The sequence below is a fragment of the Lathamus discolor genome, chromosome Z (assembly GCF_037157495.1).
Source record: "Lathamus discolor isolate bLatDis1 chromosome Z, bLatDis1.hap1, whole genome shotgun sequence".
NCBI lineage: Eukaryota > Metazoa > Chordata > Aves > Psittaciformes > Psittacidae > Lathamus > Lathamus discolor.
Genome location: NC_088909.1, coordinates 90655837 through 90681518, shown reverse-complemented (window position 1 = coordinate 90681518; position 25682 = coordinate 90655837). Strand labels below are relative to the sequence as shown.

The window sequence follows — 25682 nt, the reverse complement described above, 5'->3', positions numbered from 1 at the left end:
TACCGCAGATCTGCTTTTTTCAAATTAATTTCTCAGCAGAGTAAAAAGAAGAGAGTGAGGTTAATCCCTACCATATTCGTCTCCTTAAAACTGGAGTAGAGGGTCCGTGCAAGCAGCTACTCTGAGAGGGGCCAGGGCAGCAGTGGCAGAGTAGGACCAAACAACACTGAACATAGACCAGCTTCCAAACAGCTGCACAAAGCACAGCACAACACTGGTATCACAGATGCTGGGTTTGCAGCTGAATTCTGCTATATAGCTTTATATTATTGGAGTTGCTATTTACGTTAGGGATAGGCCGTAGAGTATGGAACTCAGTCTGAGGACAGGTGATCAGTTAACAGAGTGTCTGTGAATCAGGGTTAAAGGGAAAACAGTGAGGGGGGACATTACTGTGGGGATCTGTTACAGACCACATGACTAAGAGGACCCTGTGGGTGAAGTGATCTATAGACAGATAGGAACAGCCTCACGCTCTCAGGCCCTTGTTCTCATGGGTGGCTTCAACCACCCTGACATCTGTTGGAGGGACGGTACGGCTTGGTACAAGCAATCCAGGAGGTTCCTCGATTGTGTGGAAGACAACTTCCTTCTGCAAGTAATAGAGAAGCCTACAAGGAGACGTGCCATGCTTGACCTTGTGCTCACCAACAGGGAAGAGCTGATTGGAAATGTGATGCTCCAGGGCAGCCTTGGATGCAGCAATCATGAGATGGTTGAGTTTGAGATCCTCAGGACAGTCAGAAGAGCGTGCAGCAAGCTCACTGCCCTGGACTTCAAGGGAGCAGAATTTGGCCTCTGCAAGAACCTGCTTAGTAAGGTTCCATGGGATATAGACCTGGAGGGCAGGAGGGCCCAAGGCTGTTGGTTGATATTCAAGGATCACCTGCTACAAGCTCAGGAGTGTTGCGTCCCCGCTGAAGGAAGTGCAGCAAGAGGGGCAGGAGACTTCCTTGGACGAATAAGGAGCTGCTGAGGAAACTTAGAGGGAAAAAAAAAGGCTTATAAAAGGTGTAAGCAAGGACAGGCGACATGGGAAGAGTACAAGGATGTCTGGGAAGCTAGGAACCAGGTTAGGAAAGCTAAGGCCCAGTTAGAATTAAACTTGGCTAGGGATGTGAAAGATAACAGGAAGGGATTCTGTAGGTACATTGTAAATAAAAAAACAGATTAGGGACAACGTGGGCCCTCTCTGGAAGCTCTCAGGAGAACTGGCTACCCTGGATTTGGAGAAGGCTGAGGTTCTGAATGACTTCTTTGCCTCTGTCTTCACTAGCAAATGCTCTGCCCACACCACCCAAGTCTTGGAAGGTAGACGCAGGGACTGTGAGGATGAAGACCTTGGGCCCACTGTAGGAGAGGATCTGGTTCGAGACCATCTTCAAAATCTGAACGCACACAAGTCCGTGGGACCTGATGAAATCCATCCATGGGTCCTGAAGGAGCTGGCGAATGAAGTTGCTAAGCCACTGGCCATCGTATTTCAAAAATCATGGCACTCAGGTGAAGTTCCTGGTGACTGGAAAAAGGGAAATATAACCCCATTTCCAAAAAGGCGGAAATGGATGACCCGGGGAATTACAGACCAGTCAGTCTCACCTCTGTGCCTGGCAAAATCGTGGAGCAGATTCTCCTGGAAGGCATGCTAAGGCACATGAAAAACAGCAGGTGCATGGTGACAGCCAGCATGGCTTCCCTAAGGGGAAATCCTGCCTGACCAATTTGGTGGCCTTCTATGATGGGGCTACGGAACTGTGTTCAACACTGCATGACATCCTTGTCTCTAAATTGGAGAGAAACCAATTTGATGGATGGACCACTCAGTGGATAAAGAACTGCCTGGATGGCCGCACACAAAGAGTTGTGGTCAATGGCTCAATGTCCGGCTGGAGACCAGTAACGAGTGGTGTCCCTCAGGATCAGTGTTGGGACCGGTCTTGTTCAACATCTTTGTCGGTGACATGGACAGTGGGATTGAGTGTGCCCTCAGCAAGTTTGCCCATGACACCAACCTGTGTGGTTCGATTGATACGCTGGAGGGAAGGGATGCCATCCAGGGGGACCTTGACACGCTTGTGAGGTGGGCTGATGCCAACCTTAACGAAGTTTAGCCATGACAAGTGCAAGGTCCTACACCTGGGTCGGAGCAATCCCAGGCACAGCTACAGGTTGGGCAGAGAAGAAATTCAGAGCGGCCCTGTGGAGAAGGACTTGGGGGTCAATGAGAAAATGAACATGAGCTGGCTTCAGTGTGCGCTCGCAGCCCAGAAAGCCAACCGTATCCTGGGCTGCATCAAAAGGAGCGTGACCAGCAGGTCGAAGGAGGTGATCCTGCCCCTCTACTCTGCTCTCGTTCTCACCTGGAGCATTGTGTGCAGTTCTGGTGTCCTCAACATAAAAGGACATGGAACTGCTGGAACAAGTCCAGAGGAGGCCACGAGGATGATCAGGGGACTGGAGCACCTCCCGTGTGAAGACAGGCTGAGAAAGCTGGGCCTGTTTGGCCTGGAGAAGAGAAGGCTGCGTGGAGACCTCATAGCAGCCTTCCAGTACCTGAAGGGGGGCCTACAAGGATGCTGTGGAGGGACTCTTTATCAGGGACTGTAGTGATAGGACAAAGGGCAATGGGTTAAAACTTAAACAGGGGAAGTTTAGATTGGATATAAGGAAGAAGTTCTTTACTGTAAGGGCGGTGAGGCACTGAAATTGGTTGCCCAGGAAAGTTGTGAATGCTCCATCCCTTGCGGTTTCAAGGCCAGTTTGGACAAAGCCTTGGTGGCATGGTTTAGTGTGAGGTCTCCTTGCCCATGGCAGGGGGTTAGAACTAGATGATCATAAGGTCCTTTGCAAGCCTAACTGTTCTATGATTCTATGATTCTATATTGTGTACGTGTGCTTCAAAGGGACATTACAATACTGGAACGGGGGACATCAGCAACAAATGTGTAAAGTGGGAGACATGCTGCAAATTCACACAGTAATTTAATTTACTATAACATGAGCTGAAGTCATAACAGCTCATCAATTGTTAATTTTTAATCAATTGTTAATTCGGACATTCTGGTCTGGTGATAAATTTTTCACATGTAGCCCTTTTTTAAGGATCTCTCAAGCCAGAATATCCTACTTGACGTAATCAATATGGATTAAACAGGATATGCAGCAGATACTGCCACTTTATCTTGCCATTAATTAAAACTGACTTGCAGTGAATATATGCTTTTTAAGTATGCACAAATCTACAGTTCTATGAATCCATAACTCAGGTAGATACATTTTAATCACTGGTTGAATTTCTCCTACTTGACATATTTAGCACATACTCTAATCCAGCTATAGACAGTCAAGTGAAGGGTTTTAATTTTCTAGATAAAAAGCCAAATATGCATAAAATATTAGAAGGTAAAACACAATTGATAAAAATAATTTAATAAAAGATATGTATATGTATATGTATATGCAAAACCACCTGAAGTCTTTCTAGGCTAAAGCAGATAGAAAGTGAACTAATTTTCATTTTCCAACCTTAAAAATTTATGCAGAATATGGAAGAGTTGTAAAATAATAATTTAAGTGCCTTCTACAGTAGCCTAAACACCAAATGTCCTTTAGAGAGAGGAAACATGTGATGAATATCTTTTTAATAAAATAAATATTAAGACCAAATAAAGAGTGATACAGAATATCTTTGTTGGTCTCCAACCAGTTAAATGCTCTCTGAAATTCCTGGGAATGATATTTTCACCTGACAGCATGCCGTTACTTCCTTGCTTGATGGTCTTTAGAATAAAAAAGCCTCCTTTTTGCCATACGCATTTCTGATTCATGTCACACATGCTGAGCTAAAATACCGTGGAAAACAATGGCATATTTTACATTGTTCTAATTTTTTAGGAAGAAAAAAAGTCAGCAGTGATCCACTCCCTACGTAATATTTTCTTTAACATTCCTAATCTGACTATTGAATAACAAACAACAGACATTTAACAAAGGCACTATAATACTCCACTGTCCTAAAAACCATAGCAATGGAATTAGAAATATTCTTGAAAAAAATCTGCTCTGTAATTATTTAATGACCTAAGAAAAAAAATCAACCTAGACAAAAGGAATGTCATGGTATTTTCATTTCTTTTCTGCAGTAGCAAAAAAAGGGGTAGTTTTAGCAGTAAGAGAAGAATAAGATATCCCCAAGAAAGAATAAGATATTCCCAAGCCTCTACAGGTAGCCTTAGCAGTGTGTTATAGTTGTTGTCCCTAGCCCCACCCCAAACCTCTGTTAAGTTCTTGGGCTTAAACATAAAGAAGCTTATATATGTTCAGTATATAAATCAATGTAAGTAAAAGTGATAAATCAATCAAGTTACCAAAGTGCAAAATATTTACACCAAACCTTACCAGGTTGTTTGAGTTTCTTGGTAAAGTGTTGTCAGATATCGTCTAAGTTACTCTGTGCACTATTTGTTTTCCGTTTGCTTGTCTCATTTTAGTCAGTGTTGCTATAAGTAACAAAGAACGTAAAACATGATGTTGTTTCCATCAAAAGCAAAGTGCAAAGTCCTTCAAAAGAAGAATTAGTCATTATTCTCTTGGGACAAGCAATTATGTTAATTCAACAGAATTTGAGGTTGATGCAATACCCTCTAGTAGCCAGATAAAAAATATTCAGAATACAGATTTAGCCAATTTAGGTCAGCAAGTGAAGTTCTTCATAGGGACTGTTATTACTATTGAAAAGCCTTTTAAAAAAGGGAAGGATTTATTGCCTGTGATACATTCAATTTCCACACTTAGCTGCTGATGAATAATTTCAGCCAAAGATGACAGCCCTCAGTTGTGAGCAAACGTGCTGAGGAGGCAACCAGTCCCTTCATCCAAGTCATTGATGAGTAAGTAAAGTAACACTGGACACAGTGCTGACTCCTGGGGGGGCCACAATAATAGAAGTCGCCAACTAGATTCTGTGCCACTGATCACAACCCTCTGAGATCTGCCATTCAGCCAGTTCTTCACTTCACCATCCCCTTGTCCAGACAGCACTTCCTGAGTTTTCCTCTGAGGATGTCATGGGAGACAATGTCAAAAGCTTTGCTGAAGTCAAGGTAGACAACATCCACTGCTCTCTCCTGATCTGTACAGCCAGTTGAGCCACCTTAGAAGGCAAGCAGGTTGGTTAACCATGACTTCCCTTTGATGAATCCACACTGACGACTTCTGACCACCTTATCATAGAATCATAGAACAGTTAGGGTTGGAAAGGACCTTAAGATCATCTAGTTACAACCTCCCTGCCATGGGCAGGGACACCTCGCACTAGACCATGTTACCCAAGGCTCTGTCCAGCCTGGCCTTGAACACTGCCAGGGATGGAGCATTCACAGCTTCCTTGGGCAGCCTGTTCCAGCGCGTCACCACCATCACAACTGAGAACTTTTTCCTTATATCTAACCTGAACTTCCCCTTCATGTCTTCCATGTGCTTAGAGATGGCTTCCAGGATGAACCATTCAAATTCAATCACCTTTCCAGGGATTGAGGTGAGACTGACAGGCCTGTAGTTCACAAGGTCCTCCTTGTCCCTTTTGAACATTGGGGTAACATTTGCTTTCTTCCAGACCTTCAGGCACCTCTCCTGATTGTCATGACTTTTCAACAAAGATTGAGAGTGGGCTAGCAATGATGTCCACCAGCTCCCTGAATTCTCTGGACTGTCCTTCTTTAAAAAATCTGTTATCATGTTTGCCACCATATGTTTTTTTGGTAATAACACTAATCTTGCTGACAGATTTAAGTATTAGCTTTACAATTTTATATTTATTTTAGAAATCTTGAGTGAATAACATCTGGACCTGGAAATTTACTGCTTTTAGGGGGTTTGGGGTTGGTTGTTTTGTTTGATTTTTTTACATTTTCATCTTCTTGAAGGAAGCCTTGAATTGAACATATTTTAGATAATAACTATTGCAAAAATCTAACAGTCCAAGACAAACAACACTTTGTTTAGCAAACAGCATAACATACCAAAGTTTGTCAGGCATGAAACGTATCAGTTACTCAGACAGACTATTAAAAATTGCCATTTTGGATGTTGGAGTTAGCTCTATTTTTCATTAAAATACACTGCTGATTAACAGAACTGAAATAGCCCTATGTTACTGAAAATGTCCTTTTTTTCCAGTATTATAGTGAAATGTAGTAGCACTCATCACACTTTAGAAAAAATACATAGTAAGTGGGTTTACCAATGTTTGCCTCCTAAGTAGTGTCATGCTCAGTGCATATTCTGTTCTGACATATCAAACACAAGAGCAGGGGAGAGCTGAAGCAAGCTGCAAATGAATGAGGCCATTTCACTTCAGTTTCCAGGCAACACAGAAAAGTGTAATGACAGCAGTGTACTGGTCATTGTTCCAAAAGGTGTTACAACTCAGAATTATAGTGGGTTTAAATTTTAAGCATTTCTGTTTCTTATATCTCGTGTATTATAATCCATTTTTATTTTTTCTCCCTTTTTTTTTTTTCTTCTTTGCTTGTCATCATGTGTAGAAGACTTATTTGTTCTAAAATACTATCTGTCAGTATAGCCACTCTTCAGAGCAAGTCCCTTGGTAAAAGTCTATTACTAGAAGTCAAATGATAACCACTTTGTTTTGCTAGGTCTGGAACTTGCTTCTCATTTGATCTGGATGGATCAGAGAAAGGAGAGGAGGTAGGATTCTGGGTGAGGCATCTCGCAGTTTGAACACTGTTTCACAGAAGACTTAATTTAAAGGAGCTTACTTAAATGATACTGAACAGTAATAGGCATACTCATCCTGACTTATAGTCTTTCTTTTTGGTAAAATTTAGTTCCAGAATAAATAAATAATTAAAAAAAATTGTTAAAACTGTTCAAGTTATAAAATGAAAATTGAAATAAATAATTTCATTAGTGATCAGTTATAATTAATTTTATTATTTTTTATTTACTTTCTGGAGTGTTCTTGATCACTCTTGTAGGCATCATACAATCTCCATCAATGACAAACAGAATTTTTAAAATCTTTAACAAATTTTACTGTTGCAGATCTCCTGCAAATTTAACTCTATTCCTATTAAATAGAGTACTTCTACACAATTGCAATAGGTTTCCAGTCAATAAATATTTGAAACTTTTATTTACATGATGACATAGAGTATGGTTTGAGACTGATTTAAGGAACAAGCTGTGCCAAGGTCAAAGATGCAGTACCTGGGTTTGCCTTCTGTTTTCAAAAGGTGCAGCACAAGTAGCAACAGTACTGCAGGGATGGGACATGGTTTAGTGTACTTGGCAGGGCTGGGTTAACAGCTGAACTCGATCTTAAAGGTCTTTTCCCACTGAAATGATTCTATGATTCTGTGTCACTTTTGCACACCGCTTCGTAAATACATGAATGCATTAATGTACAAACTGCTGTTAAAAGACAACACACAAAGCTCCTGCTTCCTCTCCCTAATTACAGTTATAGGATAACAGTGACTGCATCAACAGAACTTATTCCTCAAGCATGAGTAATTTTGGGTTCAGCCCATTGGAGGAGGCTTGCTTAGAGCCGTGGATGTAGCATCACACCCTCCAGGCAGCAACACTTCACTGTGAGGTGATCTCTCACCTGAGCAAACTCCACAGCACACATAACTTCTTCTGACAACATAACATCCACACCCTCACACTGCATGTTCAGACCTGGCTTTTCTCTGGCATCCTTGGGGTCTAACTGCTGAAAGCAGTGCAGTTCAAAGAACAAAAATGTCTCACTGCTCCAGTATTTATGCTCTGTTCAATGGCTGAGCAGAATCAGTTTGCAAGGAAATTGTTTATTTTGCTGTGCTGCCGTTAATTCTATAAATTTTCTCTCCCATCAAATGAAACAGAACTTCAATATTCTACATCTAAATTGGTCAGAAACAAGCATACATAGATCATGTTTCCTGAATGAATATATTTTTATAGTTGGTTGGTGAGTTTTTAAAAGGGCGGATTATAACTATTAAAAAGAAAAACCAACAAAAAAAAAAAACCCACAAAACTGTACAACAACATACTCTTGTAATTTTTATATATACAAAAATTGTCTCAGAATAAGGCCAGATTGAACAGTCTTGGGCAACATGGTCTAGGGTGTGGTGTCCTTGCCCATGGCAGGGGGTTGGAACTGGATGATCTTAAGGTCCTTTCCAACCCTAACCAGTCTATGATTCTATGATTCTAAGATTAACTTCTAGAGCAGGAACAAACCCATTCCATTTAATTATATTTCAATATGTAAATGGCTTACCTGTGCTTTCTCTCTCTCATATATATTTATGTATTTATTAATTTTTGCCCTTGCATTTCATTCATTATTTGACTTTTTTATTACTTTAGTCAAAATATGTTCATTTTACCATTGTCCTTCTGCACTGGCAGTGTCCTGGGTCAGCAGTAGCAGTCATTTTTCTCCTTCTTAGTAGCTAGTGCAGTGCTGTGTTTTGATTTTTTGGCCTGGGAACAGAGCTGATAACGCCGATGTTTTCAGTTGCTGCTCAAATGTTTGTTCTGGCCAAGGACTTTGTGAGCCTCATGCTCTGCCAGGGAGGAGGGGAGGCTAGGAGGAAGCAGAGACAAGACACCTGACCCAAACTAGCCAAAGAGGTATTCCATACCATAGCACGTCATGCCCAGGATGTAACCCAGAGCTACCCTGGAAGGGTGGGGACTGCAAGGTTGGACGAGGTATCGGTCGGTACTCGGCTGGGGGGAGTGGGGCGAGTTATTTGTTGGCTGGTGCTGAGGTGTTGTATTCTCTTCCCTTGTTATTTCCTTTAGCATTATTATTATTGGTGGTAGCAGCAGTGATTTGTGTTATACCTGAGTTACTAAACTGTTCTTATCTCAACCCATGGGAGTTGCATTCTTTTTGATTCTCCTCTCCGTCCCTCCAGGAGCAGGGGGAGGGCAAGAAGGGGGGGGGAGTGAGTGAATGAGGTTTGTGGTTGGGTTTAAACCACGACAGGCAGCAACAAGTGCTCATGCATTTGGGGTTTCTTGTTTATGATTTAAATGTAATCTACATTTAAGAAAACAGTATTTACCTTTCTGTTGGACTTAGGATATAGAAAAAGCTTATTTACAAAAAAATATTCTTGCAAAATTAATCCATTATAATTTCGTTTAGAAAAGCTTTCATACCATTTTAGCCACCTCTCCCACCACATTTTCCACATTAAGGAAATGGCCAGCATCATGTTAATTTTTTTTTTTTTTTTTTTTCTACAGTGTATCTAATTTGAGTTTGTTATGTTTAAAATATTTTGGTTTTAAAATGTTTTCTTTTCTTCACAGTGAAACAATTTTAAAACAGTTCACCTCATGAAGAATTTCTGTAATTCACAGTACTATAATATATGCATTGCCCCAGCTTGAATTTTTCATTAAGAAGTATATTTGGCACCATACAAATACTCCCACTTTGCAATGGAAGAAAAACATTTTCTGTTTCCAAAGTCCATATAAAAGTTATTAGAATGATAACCTTTTCTTTTACTTTCTTCATCACTTGCTGATGTTTCCAGAGCTGTGGGAACAAAATAATTTCTTCATACAATTTCGGTAAGTGCTCTGCACAAAATTCAGGGGTCTTACAGGCCTACAGGTGTAGAACTAGAACATATGAAGGTCTCAGGAAAGTTATAACCCTTACAATATCCAAGAGGTGTCACACTGCAAAGAAACTGTTTGCTTTGTCACCTTGGTCTTAACCCGTTATCTACAGCATGACTCACTACTCACATGATAGACATTTTGTTAAAAGCAATGCCATCAGTGACAGCTGTGGACTAATTGCCTCAGTTGTCAGTATGGAAAAATGTATGTACAAGAAGCAGAATGTAAAATTGAAATTCATTAAAAAACTAAGAGAGTAAGCTCTTTATACTTAAAATTTCCAAATTTACATTCTTTAATATTTAATTTGTACACCTATTTTCTGAAGTTGATTTTTGGCTTCATATCTTCAGTTTAGCAGAGAAAATAGACCACTGTCCCTTACAAATTCAACTAGGCACCAGCTAGTCACCACACTCCTTCCACCTGAGTCACTGATAGGTGTTCATTACAGAAATATGCCAAATCTGAGAAAGAAGCAGTACTCAGTAAAACTGTGGCGAGTTTTACAGACTTTTTGACTAAACTGTGTTTGGTCAAAAAACATACATTTTTGAAAGTAGGTATGCTTTTACATTGCCTGCTCTTTCTGTGAATCAGACAGAGCTCAGCTTTGAACTGCATAGTCAAGGTTAGTGTGGTATATCCCTGAAATGGTAAATCTGATGACAAGCAAGATAAATGAGTCCAGATATACTTGTCATACTCAACTACATTAATGTTCCAGATCTTTGCTGCAGATTACTGGGTAGTCTTATAATTAAAAAGAAAAATCCCCTATAACTTGTACTGGTTTGGCTTCTGCTACAGTTAAAAAGTTCAAAACGAGGACCATGTTTTCTGAGGTTCCTACAATACCTAGAATGTTGACACCACAAGAAACTATAAATGGGTATTTAATATTTAGAAGATGAAGAGTGAACTTTCTCTTGATCTGTGAGCAATGATAGCACTGCATACTTGGAAAGCATTGGAAAAATATTAACAAAACATTCCTGAGATAAATATTATAGTGTTTTATTTCAAGTATTTAGAAATTAGGACAATAGAGTATAAACAACTCTGCCAAATCCAAGGAATGTGAACTGGTGGCAGAGCTATGTTTAAAATCCCAGGATATTCTGACTCAGTCTCACACTATATCCACAAGGCCATGTATCCTTTTACTTGTATTTGCTTACAAGACTCAGTAACCATAGCACTTATTTTCCTGTTAGCATTGTGAGTGGGAATTTTTTTTTATATTTTGTTAATGCACAAACCTTCTCCTTGAACTGAGAAGCGCTTTCTCTAGAGTTAAATGGGTGCTGCACATAACAATCACTCAGCAATAATGCTTTATTTCAACAGAGCAAGATAGATGCATAACTGCAATTTACCTTTTTGTTTCCCGTGGTGACCTCATACTGACATCAGTCTGATGTCATAGATGTTGACCATTAGTCAACATACTGAGAAATCATCAGTCTCATAGAAGACAAAAAGTGAGTCAATTTTAGTGCCTTTCAATCAGATGACTTTCATGTAAGCCCCAGCGTTATGATACATGCTTTTCTCCAGCTTTTCTAAGCCTTAAATCTTACTGTTGCTGACTAGGCATTATTACTAGCTGTTCGAGTTTTGCCTCTTACTCTCACCCATATAACTTCATCTGCTTCAAAATAAGCTAGCCTGCTACTTCCAGATGTTCATCTCAAATTCCTTATGTAACACTACTGCTGTTCATGAGGTCTTTACCTTATTGTCTGCAAAATGTAATCAGACTACTTTGCAAAAGTACTCTGACAAAGTAAAATTAGGTGCTTCCACTATAAAATTATTGTATGGATAGAATTAATTATGCAAAAGCTAGTAAATATTAGCTTTGGAGAATATAGACGAGCTAAGTCTAGTCCAAGGTTTAAACATTATTAAAAGAGTTAAATTTCACTTTCTATAACTACTTAGTTTAAAGAATGAAGACCGTATTAAAAAAAAAAGTAAATTTCCTATTCAGAACTATGTCATCCTTCTATTGAAGTATTTTTTCCACTTTATATACACTGAAGTCTGCAAGATCCCTTGTCTTTTCTGATATAGACTTCATGAACTTTCCAATCAAGATTTCTAAGTGCAAGTTCTACATATGCCACCTTATTTGTTGGTAGAGAAAGGGTGACCTTTATAATACTAGGGAATTTCCATGTCAAAGTCATTCTTTCTTGTCTTCTGTGTAACTCCCTCTATGACAATGAAATCATAATCTTCTATTACCAAAAGGGTGTGAATGGAAACATTAACTACTGAACAGTTTCAGCTCATCATACAAGATTACATTCAAAAAATATTACCAAACACCTTTTACAAGGTCGCAGCTTTTACAAGGTCACTTCATGTTTTTACCAGCCCTTACCTTCTCTATGTATTTTAACAGTGACATTTCATTGTGTGCATCCAAATAACTGATGATTTTTTTTTTAATTAGGCATTTAAACATGAATAGATTTAGTAATTTTGATGGGTGATGACCTTTGCACTTTGGACATGCAAGTAGCACCTTGTAGCAAAGCCACAGCACACAAAGCATTTTCTGTTGTGTAAGGTATGTTTAGAGTGACTTTGTAATTAAATGCAGCATGTAGTCCAAACAACTAGATAGCTTGAGAATATAAGGAAAATGAAAGATAGAGACTTTCCTCCTTGGACTCAGATGAGATTTTATTTTTACACACACACATGCAAATGAAATACGCATCACATCACTTCTGCTCAACGTATCAATGGCATTTGCAGCAGATGCTCCAGAGACTGAAGGGGTTGTAAAAACCCTTTTCAATGCTGCTTATACAGAGTCAAGTTTAATTTAAAAATAGAAAATACTTAGTAATTAATTCATTTTTAATAATGCATTGAATATTAATTTTAAACTAGCTCTGTCTGAGTTTGAAAAATAATTGATAAAAAATATTTACTTTTAGTGATACGTTCCCATATATTCAGAAGGCATGTTCTTTAAATTCATGAGCACTGAGATCAAGTTCTTTGTTGTAATAAACCCTCTGAAGGGAACAGAGATAAAATCCTCCTCTGAGAAGCTTATTTTTTTTATTATTAAAAAAACCTACAGCTGTTACATGAAGAGCAGGACAATGAGATGGCAGGTATTTTATGCTACACAGAAAAGGGAGTTGGACAACTCATCAAAAACAATCTCTACAAAGATTCTGAAGAAAATATTTATAATTGTGAAGACGTGTTTTAAATTTTTTGTGTTATATATTTACTTGATGGGAACACTGACAAACTGTATTCTTGCAAAGCACATCTTTTTAGTGGCTGTCATCTTACGAACGATGTTAAGAGATTATAGAATATGTCATAGAAAAGATTAGACATTTGTTCTGACAAAATCTGGTGAACATTCAAGATTATTACCTGCAAAATACTTAAGTTTTCTCTTACAGAAGATTTTCCATGTAGTACAATATAAGTAAATCAAAGTTCTGGAAGAATGGCTGTTAAACTACTGACCTTCCTAAGTGGGTATCAGACCACCATTATGAAGAGGGAGCAGTGTGTACATTAAGGTCTATCAAGATCACACTGAGATCTTTAAAAAGACTTCCAGATTGGATCAAAACCCCATAAAACAGATAAGAAAAAAAGTTTTTATTATATAAAAGGAAAATATATAGAATAACTTTCAGATAGGGATGCTGAGTATATTGTGAATTTGCTAGGAGAGGTGGCTTAAAGGAAAATAAGTATATATTTAGAACAGGAGTAATGGCAGAACATGCTGTTGGGTCACAAAATATACATATCACACATAATACATAATAAAGTAATTATACTACAAGTTTAATATACTATATTTATTATTCATTGCCACCTATCTGAAAGGAATACACGATACTGCGATTTGTATCTCACAGTGCGGTAGAACTCCCACCTGCGCAGCTCTAGGTGAGCTAGAACAAGTCATGCCTTACTCTCAACAATTACTTGGGGGACAAGGGCATAGAAAACTCTGACGTATTTAAAATTACATATTTCAACATAATAAGTCATTATTTCCCAATATTTCATTAAGAAATTTCTAATAACTTCTATCCTAAGGTTCATGACTAAAAATCCTTTACTTTCTGTTGAGAAGTTTTTTGCACACTGAAGGATGCACTCCAGTCTTGGACTCAGCATGCTTCAGCCTTCATGTTATTTCTTAAATTGCTAACAAAAATCATATGATGGGATTTAATTTTTCTCATAGCCCATTCCACCCTGCCCCAAATAAACATGCATTTTAATATTGTTTTTGTTGGCAAGCTAGTGTTGATGAAAGGTTAAAAGCTTGGTATGCTTGTCAAGGTTACTCCTTGAGGTTAAGAGATTCCTTGCCACAAAAGATTCTTAGTAAGTGATTAATAGCATGCTAAACTTCCAAATCTTAGCTAAGTGATATAGAGGATTAACTGTGCACATATAATCCTTGAGACATTATCTGTTGACCAAGACTGGGACTAGGAGTAGAACTAGCTGCACCTAGATTCCTCTCTGAGAAGGAGTTTAGAAACAACAGAGTCCTTTCTGAACCTCATGACTCAGAGGGTATCCCTAACAGTTTTTTTCTGATGCTATCCTCTATGAAGTAACTAATCAAGTGTACCTTGCCACCGAGTCTTGTTAAACCACTATCACATTTACCATTGAACTTCATTATACCAATAAAGTACATCGATGCTCCTCTCTTACAAGTGAAATGCATCCATGACACATCCACAGAAGAACCACACAGAAGTCTCCAGACTGTGACTATCACAGTAAGAAATACCTCAGCACATAATTGCTCTTAAGTAATTGTTTTGTAATTGGCATATCTAAGTTGGCTCTCACGTACATTGCATCCCTTGGAAAAAGCGATACATACTTAGAGAAACACCATTGAAACACTTGTTTGTAAGTTTCAAATATTTCTTCTGTAGTAAACTATTTTTTATATGGAGAATAGAGTTCATTGTGCAGTCAGTTCTTAGGTGTTTTAATGAATATATTTTTTGATCTTGCTAGATTTCTACATTTAATTATGTGGTCTAATCTATTTCCCATGACAGCATGCATTTACACAAGTCATTATTATTCTTTTTGATTATGTAATGAGCTACATGCTATGAGTGTAATTAACACCTTTGGAGAATTCAATCTTTGTTATGTCAATGTGCATAATAAAGAAGAAGTCCAAGAGGTAGATGATATTTAAAAATAACTTAGATTTTACTGCTTATGACTGTGCTTATGAAAGTACAGTAGATTTTAAAGGTTGTTACATCTGCACAGCAAGACTGCTAACTTTTCTGATTCATCATTCAGTGAACCTTCCCATCCCCCAACAGAAAACAACATATGTTCCCTGTGATTGTATACTTCTTCTATAATTCAAAATTACATTTATGGTAATGGCCAAATAAATTGTTTGATTATTTGAATACAAATGGAAAATTCTTATAATATTCAAAAGCATATAAGAGATGCCTACTTTTTCTTTAACTTATTTACTATGGAAATGTATATTCATCAGATAAAGCTGGAAAAAAATAACACAAAATATATTCAAGGCAATACTATCAAGAGACAATCCCAAAGAAAAAGTCATGCAGTAAAGAACACTATGAAAGTTACTAGATATTCCAGCTAAAGTTGGACTGGTAAATAAAGCTAATGTATTTAATTGTACATCATTCATTCTCACATGTTATGACACATTAAGGTATTCCAAGCTTACTTGAACAATCTATTGTCCATAGAATTCTGTGACTACTAGTCTATCATAATCAACCTCGCTGTAAGGAGACTCTTACTAGTTCTATCTGTTATAATTAAGAATATTTAATGATTCCTGATAAATTTGGTACACTAAAGAACACAGAAGATATCTTACCACTGTCTAAGAGAACTACAATCCATAATGTTAGAATTAAAGTATTATGACATACCCACAAGTGTTTCCTTATAAGACTAAATGAAACAGAGTATGTCCTTATTGTCTTGCATTTCACACCATGCATGCACAAAATTTAATTTTTTGCTATATTAATTCTGTATTCTATTTAAAAGAACTGAATGCAGAGACTTAGTACAAGTAACCTGCTAAAAATAATGGATAGAGATCCTAAATGTTTACTAAGGAGAGGAATATACAACTACTAGAAAAGAAGTTCTGTGCTAACATGAAGTGTTAGCCATGTAGTGTCATGCCATGTCTGGTGAAGGATAAAGAAGATAAGGGAGCTCACTGAATTCCGAGGAGTTAGAAAATGGAAAGTCCACCTAGTATAAAATTAGTAAATATGCTAATCTAAATAGTATAAAGCAAAAGAGGTTTTACAAGATTATTCCTTAAACTCTGCAGTGAAGGGAGATGTCAATATTGCTAATCTTATCTCGCAACCAAGGTCAACCATTAGTTAGGCATGAGTGAAAGAACAGGTCTGGTGGTGCATCCCACCACAACCGAGTGGTCACACTCACCTGTAGACATAGTATAAGCACCAGTAACTTACCCAAGCTAGAGACCAGTTCTAAAACTGGCCTCAGAAAGAGGCCTTTTGGTAGCAAACATTTTACTGCACTTCTATATAAATCAGAAGTCTGCCAGTACTTTACCCTTTGACAGAGTAAAAATTGCTGGTTCCAGTCAACAGTTGCTCCATACAGGACTAGCAGTTTGGCATAGAGTTGCTGAGACTCTTCTCCCACTCTTATTTCTTACTTAAATGTTAATTCATCTATTATTGGAATTAACTCTTGCAAGTTTTAAGCTCAAGTTTTAGAGCTTAAGATCTTAAGTTTTAAGACGACTAGCAGAAAAATCATGCTTGGTACAAGATGAAACAAGTATAAAACCCCCAAAAGTTCATGAGATACAGAAGAGGAAAAAAAAGTAGATTAATGCCTACAAATCCCAAAGCAGATTAAGCTCTTCAGGAATGTATGAAAGGAAAAGCCAGCTAGTTGCTAGAACGTGCTACAGAAACTGAAAGAATATCTATTCCCATAAGAAATATATCTATTAAGAGATATGAATTGCTATGAGAAGTGAAAAAGGAAAATAAACTCCTGAAGGTTTTACAACACATTTGAAAATTTGAGCTTATGTGTATGGAACTACACAATACCTATGAAATCCTTAATTTAAGTACAGTGGAGTCTTGAGACTCAAAATGGCAGAAAAGGCTACTATGCAACACCATTTCAGCTTGTATAAAACACTGGAAATGTATCAAATTGCAGAAAATAAAAATACAGGATTTAATGCGCTGGGGCAAGAACAAATAACCTAGTTTAGCAAATCACAAATAAAAAAGCAATGTACACATGCAAAATGAAGGATACCAGGTTTGCAAAATTGATGCATTAAGAAACAACATGGAAGACTGTTTGGCTTCCCAAGATGCTACACAGTAAGCTAAAACAAACATGCTACAAAAACTACCAGAAAATTTTGCAAATTCTTTAAGAAAAAAAAAACCCAAAACAACAAAAAACAAAACAAACAACAAAGCTTAAGGAAATCAGAGAATTTATCATGCTGAAAGGGTACAATAATTAAAACCTTTGCAATTTTACATAATAGCTTGTGATACAGTTATTGTAAGATATAATAAAAACTTGCTGATGGAAAGGCACTCTTGCAAAAATAGCCTTTGCTTTTGAGGTAACCACTAAGCTACATGAACTCAGTTCCACTGTTTCTAAATTATTTAGAATTTCTCCTAAATTCTGCCCAACGCAGAACATGCCATTAAAGACACAGATCAGACAATAGCATGGCCCACAAAAAGCACTTCAGCTATTGACACTTAGGAAGAAATATCAGATCTACGAGGCGACAACATCCAGAAGAAAGGCTCGCTGAAAATAAAAAAGTCCTCTGTAATATGCCGGTCTTTACCTTGACTAAAACCTTATGTAATGTTTGGTCAACTGTGAGTAAAACATGAGAAAAAGCAAGGAAGTAGTATAAGAAACTCAGATAATTGAACAGAAACAAATACTGTCACATACGCAAATGTGCAACTTATCTTTTTCTTTCTTAAATAATCTTCTCTTCCTAAACTTTACATATTACTTTAATTGTTCCAAAAGGCTGTTATTGTTAATTAAATTTTATTGCATCTGCAACCTGATTAAACACTTCCTTTAATCTCATGAGTACATGCATCTAATTAAATGGAGAAAATATGCTGTAATCTGGCTTCTCTTTGAAATATTCTTCCACAACAGTCTTTTTTTTTTTCCCACAAAGAAGTTTGAAATACTCTGCACATACCTAGGTCCTTTCAGCTGTTAGTACAGAGTACACATACAAAGGGTAGAGAAACTATGAATCTTGTCCTTCCTTAGTGTTCTTTAACATGATTATCACTCTACTCTCCTTTGATGGATCTTCCTTTTGAAATGCTTTTCATACACTAAATTGTAATTGCTTCTGTTCCTGAAAAGCACTGTGTAGTCAAAGAGAGGAAACATAGACAGGCATTAAAAATCTTTGAAGAAAATACATCTTGAAAATTAGAAAAAAAATGTAGTGAGAAAAAGACTATAGTCCCAGTTTGGCATAGCTTCACTATAATTTAGGAGTTTCAGAATAAATATACTGAACCAGGCAGTGTAGAACCTCATCAAGTATAAGCATGTCGCTCTTCTGAAATCTACCTGTAACTAATCCTCAAGTCCTTGTTGTTTCTTTTTTGCAATTAGTGCTAAAAGTGCACAGAAAGATATTGTGCAATAAAGATAAACAAAGACCTAAGTTTATCAGTACCCTTATGTCAGTTACATTCCTGAAACTTAAAATGGCACACCTTACCCCTATCTACCTAAACTATTTCTAAGGAATCTATAGTTTTCATATCTGAATGCCAAAGTCAATGTAAAACTATTTACTATGGGTGGGGACAAAGGCTGGCTGAATTCAGATGAAAGTACTCTGTATAATTGAGCACATACTTGTATTCTTAAAGTTAATAATCATATTAAATAGTTAGGTTTGGGGTGCCTGTTTAAAAAATAAATAAATAAAAAATCTAAAAAGCAAAAATATAAACCCCCTGAATATCAGAAAGCACTAAAGGAACCCTAGAAGAGCCAGAGAGAGGACATCAGAGGGGAAGACTGACAATGGACCCATGAATAATAAACCCACTTTATATAATGAAAAAAATGGTCATATTTGTTGTATCTAAACGCACACAAATCACAAAGGCAGCAAATATTCTGCTGAAAGTTATACACAACAGAGGAAAGATAACTGAACAGTTTTGTTCACTGAGAAGTACTAAGACTGCAAAATTAAGGCAAAACAAAATCAAGTACATGCATGTCATGACTTCATCCTTCCAACTAAATAGATATAATTTAGTCGCTATGTTGCACTGACCTTACTATCTTGCTCTAAATATTTATGCTTCCTGTGTTTCCTCTCTTTCCTACAGAGAGGATTTTTTCATGTAAAATGAAGGAAAGCTGACTTCCCACATGAGTTAACTAAAGCTGTATGATTTAAAGTATCTAAACATCCTTCCACAGACCTTTGGACATGTCTCACATGCACTGGCTGTTCATGCAGCTGTGGAGCTGACAGTCTCCTTCCCTGCAGTCGAAGGCCTTCTCTTCTCACAAATCCCAGCATGTATGATCCCACTCTATCTCTCCCACCAAACAGCAGTGGGGTAATAGGCGGCTTATAAAAGCCTTATGAAGACCCAACCAAGACAACCCAGAAACAGTTTGTCAAGCACGTAGCATGGCACTTTATTTATCTTGTCTGTGTCTCGTTGTAATACATGTTGCCATATCAATGTATTAACCTGAATAATAAAGCATTATGTGATTACTTTTACAGTAATACAATGTAATGCGGATTTCTGGGGAACATGGATTGGTTTCTGCTGGAGTACATCAAATTCCTGTCCATGGAGCTTTGACACACCTGTGTCATTTCAGTTGGTGTGGTTCTTTCCTACAGACTGTAGACTCATACTGTCTATAGATTGAGAGTGATTAAGGCCAAAAGTTCAAGATAATCTGTTTTAATTTCACAGTTACAGACAAGACTAACTAACACTCTGTGAAGCTGCAAATTATTCAGATACATCTCCAACAAAAATGAAGACCCCATGCATCTCTACCACTTAAAACTTTCAATTTCAACTCACTGTCAGTGCCATATTTTCTCTTTCTAAAATCCTAAAATTAGAAGTATCTTTCAAGTGTTAGAATTAATTGAGAGTTACAGCTGGGGAAGGATAAAGAAGAAAAGGAAAGAGAGAAGGACTAATAAAATACGTGAGGTTTATGGCTAGGGATGAACTCTGAGTTATAAAAAATACTGGCAAATTGTCCATTACTGTCTCGTAAGCAAAATCAAGTTACGTAACTCAATTTCTGAATATATAGTGCACAGAAAACTCCTATTAAAAAAATTTTTAAAACCCCCAACTATTAATTCATGCCTTCCTGAACACAACTGGTACAGAAAGAACAGATTTAATGAAATAGTTCCATCAGTTTCTTAAGAACTCTAAAAAATGGCATGGATTGTATACAATTTTCATGACAATTCTTACACAAGATGTGGTTTTCAGAAGACACAGTGGTCCAACCCTTTTAGAATCATAGAATGGTTTGGGTTGGAAAGGACATTAAGATCATCTAGCTCCAATCCCCCTGCCTTGGGCAGGGACATCTCACACTACACTATGTCACCCAAGACTCAGTCCAACCTGGCCTTGAACACTGCCAGGGATGGAGCATTCACAGCTTCCTTGGGAAGCCTGTTCCAGTGCCTCACCACTGTCATAGTAAAGAACTTCTTCCTTACATCTAACCTTAACTTCCATGTTTAAGTTTAAACCCATTACCCCTCACCCTGTCACTGCAGTCCCTAAGGAAGAGCCCCTCTCCAGCATCCTTGTAGGCCCCCTTCAGATACTGGAAGGCTGCTATGAGGTCTCCACGAAACCTTCTCTTCTCCAGGCTGAACAGCCCCAACTTTCTCAGCCTCTCTTCATATGGGAGGTGCTCCAGTCCCCTGATCATTCTTGCGGCCCTCCTCTGGCTTTCTGGGCTGCGAGCGCACACTGAAGCCGGCTTGTGTTCATTTTCTCATTGACCAACACCCTCAGGTCTTTCTCCGCGGGGCTGCTCTGAATCTCTTCTCTGCCCAACCCGTTGCTGTGCCTGGGATCGCCTGTGGCTTCTTAAAGAGTTCTTAAAGGCTTACATACTACAACATTTTTTTTAATCACAAGTAGTTACATGCCTTTTACATAATATACCATTGCCCCACTGTGTAAATGGATATGTATGTGAACATTGCATCGTATGATTGCAAACCTCATCACATAACAAAAAAAATGAAGGCATTTTGATAGTTCACATCCAGACCATTTATGCAGTCCTTACAAGACCAATTATCTCTGTTATATGACAAAAACTATAACTCATTTATTCATGTGAAAGGATAATAGTCACATAATAAATAAAATGCATTTTACTGGTTACAGCTCTGGTTTCTGCATCCCAGACCATGACAGGGAAGAGCTATGGTCCTTATGAGAGAAAGGTGGAAGAACTGCATTGCCAGAAGAATTCATCAATCTGCCACCTATGTCTTGACTGTGTCTGAATGGGATTTTGGAGCCTTGAAATCAGGGAGTTGGGTACAATCTAAATGAGTTATTCTGGTGCACTGGGTCCTTGGTGGGTGTATTTGGCATCACTGCAACACACAACAGTATCTTTAGTGTTATACATTACTTATATAGAATCATAGAATAGTTAGGGTTGGAAAGGACCTCAAGATCATGTACTTCCAACCCCCCTGCCATGGGCAGGGACACCTCACACTAAACCATCCCACACAAGGCTTCATCCAACCTGGCCTTGAACACTGCCAGGGATGGAGCACTCACAACCTCCCTGGGCAACCCATTCCAGTGTCTCACCACCCTAACAGGAAAGAATTTCCTCCTTATATCCAATTTAAACTTCCCCTGTTTAAGTTTTAACCCGTTACCCCTTGTCCTGTCACTACAGTCCCTGACAAAGAGTCCCTCCCCAGCATCCCTATAGGCCCCCTTCAGTACTGGAAGGCTGCAATTAGGTCTCCATGCAGCCTTCTCTTCTCCAGGCTGAACAGCCCCAACTTCCTCAGCCTGTCTTCATACGGGAGGTGCTCCAGTCCCCTGATCATCCTCGTGGTCCTATGTTACCTGTAGGCATAGAATCACAGAATGGTCTGGGTCGGAAGGAGCCTTAAACATCATCTAGGTCCAAGCCCCTGTGCCATGGGCAGGGACACCTTCCACTAGCCCAGATTGCTCAAAGCCCCGTCCAGCCTGGCCTTGAACACTGCCAGGGATGGGGCAGCCACAGCTTCTCTCAGCAACTTGTGCCAGTCTCTAACCACTCTCATTGCGAAGAATTTTTTTCCTAATATCTAACCTAATACTACCTTCTTTCAGCTTGTCCTTATCCTATCAATACATGCCCTTGTGAAATATCACTCTCCACTTTCTTGTAGGCCCCTTTAGGCACTGGAAGCTGCTCTAAGCTCTCCCTGGAGTCTTCTCTTATCCAGGCTGAACAACGCCAGCCCTCTCAGCCTGTCTTCATAGGAGAGGTGCTCCAGCCCTCTGAGCATCTCCATGGCTCTTGCTCTGGACTTAGTGGACATAAACTCCTAATCATAAGGAAAACATAAGAAAGTACTATGTTTATAAAATTAGTGGTATTTTCAAAGTCAGAATTGCTGTCCAACATATTGGTGGCTTGAATAAGATCATGTAGTTAAAATTTATAATGTCTATATGTCAGGGACTAAAAAAGAAAGATGTATACATTAATTTAATGACCCACACTTAAAGCACAGAAACAGAAATACAAGAAAATTCAAGCACTTGCAGAGAAGGCTGTACCTATGGTGGAACTATGGATACTAAAACCAGAATGGATCATCCATAGTACAACATTTTTAAGTCACCTTATGACTGCTCCATTTTCAAAAGCACTTTTTTTCTATGCACTGCGTAAAATGGATTATATGGATATGGAATTAAAACCACCATAGTGCCTATATAGCCAAAGCATCTAGAAACCATGTCTGTCAAACAGCATCTCAGTTTAGAAAATAGATAACCAAGTGAAGATGTATCAGTAATTATGGACTTCATGTGATTTAGGAACAACTATATTTTGTAAGCCCACAGTAGTGCTTCTGCTTCCTTTTGAACACATGTAGGTTTGATCACATATATCATTGCTTAAGATTAATCTATTTTCTCCTCCATCTTCTCTTCAAAAACGATACTGTCCCTGTGGCAGGGGGGTTGGAACTAGGTGATCTTAAGGTTCTTTGCAACCCTAACTATTCTATGATTCTATTCTTTGCAGGTTTTCAGGTAATTTATTGTAACTCTCTGCTTGTCTCTCTACTTCCTTACTTGCAGGCAAAAAAAAAAAAAAATAAAAATAAAAATTGTGCTGCTAAAATGAGCCAGTCTTCCATTTAGAAATAACTATGAATGGTTCAACCACAGTAGTTTTCAGGGCTAGTATTTCACATATTAGGGAATACCCCAAGCATTTCCTGCACTCCACGTCATGCTGAAAAAAGCACTCTAACAAACACAAAACTTTCTGAGGCTCACTACAGGAAGTGCGTTTAAACCAAATTTCACTTTTTAATACTATGCCAGCCTTCGCCCTTTCATGTTGCCTAAACCTGTTTGGTCACTTCATACCTGTCCCTTTTAATACCCTTCCTTTCTCTGTCATCTTAAACTCTCTACAACAACTGTCATAACACATACATAATAACACGCAATTATCTCCCTCTGTAAACTTTCAGAAATTCTCATTTATTTTCATCTTACCATGTAATAAATAAGATTTACCAATGTAAACCAGCTCTGTCTGAATTATTTGTTTTTAACCTGCATGTTTTTATGTACAGACTATTTTATAAATTATTTAATGCAGACCAGCAGCTAGGGATCCTTAATGTTGTTGGAATTTATGCATAACTGTTAAAGGAACGTGATACAGCCTAATTTTATTAAGTTTTCTCTGTTACACATACAATTTCTGACCAGGTACTCTGGTTTTAAAACAAATATTCTCTAAGTAACAAGATTCACTTGTTTTTTCTTATTCTTTTCAAAGCTAAAAATATTTAATCAAAAGACTATTTTAGCTGCACAAATATATAGGTAGTAAAGATTTAGCCACACATGTATACAATGTGCAACGAATATACCAGCCACATAGCTATGATATAAATCTAATTTCAGATAAATTAATATAAACTTGAATGGCCTATTATTTGCTTCTTAGAATGCATGACTTACTTTCTTTGCACATATTTCACTGCCCTCTTTTCTTTATCTTACATTTTTATTTGAAATATAATAGGGGAAAAGAATCTCACAAGAAAAAAACACATTAAGATCTTAGGACCATCAAAGCAAACAGGAATGTATCACTGAGTTACAATAATCTCATGTGAAACATTTTAAAAATTAATAAATTAAGTAATGAAACTATGCTGTTGTTTTACAGAAGATGGATGCAACAAAATTAATGTCTTTTATAGATTTGATCAAAAACACAGGTCTAAGAAATTAGTGAGTTGCCAAAAAAGTAGTACTAGTGAATCCTTTAGCAAGGGGTTCACTTCCCATCTTTCCTCTGTTTATTTTAGTAGCTGCTTTAATAAAAAACAATGTCTATTGCCACCATTCATCTTTTCTTAATTTGAGCATTGTTAAAAGATAAACAAACTGGTTATTCTGCTTAGGGGCAGAAGAGTCATAAACTGCCAATAAATAAATAAAATATATTTTAAAGAATCATTAAAGAAAAAAGTTGCCTAATCACTCTAGCTTAAACAGCACAGAATGAGATAAATACTTTTCCTTCTTAAGACTCCAGTTTTTATTTCAGGAGGAGGGGAAGAAAGGAGTTATTACCTAAGAAAGAGGGGTAAATAAAGCAGCTTTTGTGTAAGCAAACATGTTTTCTTACTTTATATAAATTACTATTTTAAACTTCAGGTCTGAAATTCACTTGCCCACACATTAGAAATGACTCTTTCAACCAGAGGGATTCATGCAGATATCGAACTGACAACTAGAAACACTGACCCCGAGAAGATAAATACTCTATGAAAAAAATCTAATTGATATTTCATTATGACCTTCTCAGTACTTACCAGGTATGTGCCACAGTAAAACGCCGCTGTTTTGGTATGTTGCTACTTAAAAGCATCCTGCGTAAAAGCCTTGGAGAGTTTCGAGGAGAAATAACTGGACACATCCGGGGAGAAGTAGATGAAGATTTCTTAGATGTCCTGGACTTTTCATACTGCAACAGGTTTTCTCTCAGTGTCTTCACAAGATCTTCATTTAAACATGGATTTTGGCAACGTGAATTATCCCCTTCAGAAACAGTGAAAGCGTCTGGACTTGTTGCCTGAGCCATGCTTCTCGAATAAGTTGTTATTAAGGTCTAATACAATCAAATATTGGCTTAACTGCTTAAAATATTTTCTTTCTAAGTCAGTTCCCAAGAACCATGCAGAGCTACAACTCTAGTTCAGCCTATTCTGTTTTCAATCTGTGGCACCTGCCCTTAGCATCTCTGTATAGATAATGATCAACAAAGAAAAAAGCAAGCTAACTCCTCTACAGAAACCTGTTAAACATTACCACTCCTTTTACAGCCCTGCTGCCAAAGATCACTTATTAGCTATCATAGCAAGTGAGCACGGGAGGAAGAAACTGCTTTAGCACAGCCTTTGTCAGAGCTGTAAAGCTGCCTGTTAAACTATTGGAACTAATGTGCTGCAGCTGCTTGAGTGACTTCTGCTTATGTACATAGAAAGTGCTGGAGGAGGGCTTAAACGTATGATGCGTGCTCATTTTGTTTGGTTATTCTTTCCATTTGCTTATTCCTGAATCTTCAGGGGGGGCTGAAAG

The 25682-nt window shown here is 37.9% G+C and overlaps 1 protein-coding gene across 1 annotated transcript in view; it reads right to left on the bottom strand.

Moving 5' to 3' along the window:
- The window catches only part of LOC136004829 (3',5'-cyclic-AMP phosphodiesterase 4D), a 353696-nt gene extending 328511 nt beyond the window's left edge, over window positions 1-25185 (bottom strand). The window contains exon 1 of the mRNA XM_065661714.1: window positions 24917-25185. Coding sequence (XP_065517786.1) covers window positions 24917-25185 — 269 coding nt within the window. The remainder of the gene's footprint in view (window positions 1-24916) is intronic.
- Between the last annotated feature and the right edge of the window lie 497 nt (window positions 25186-25682).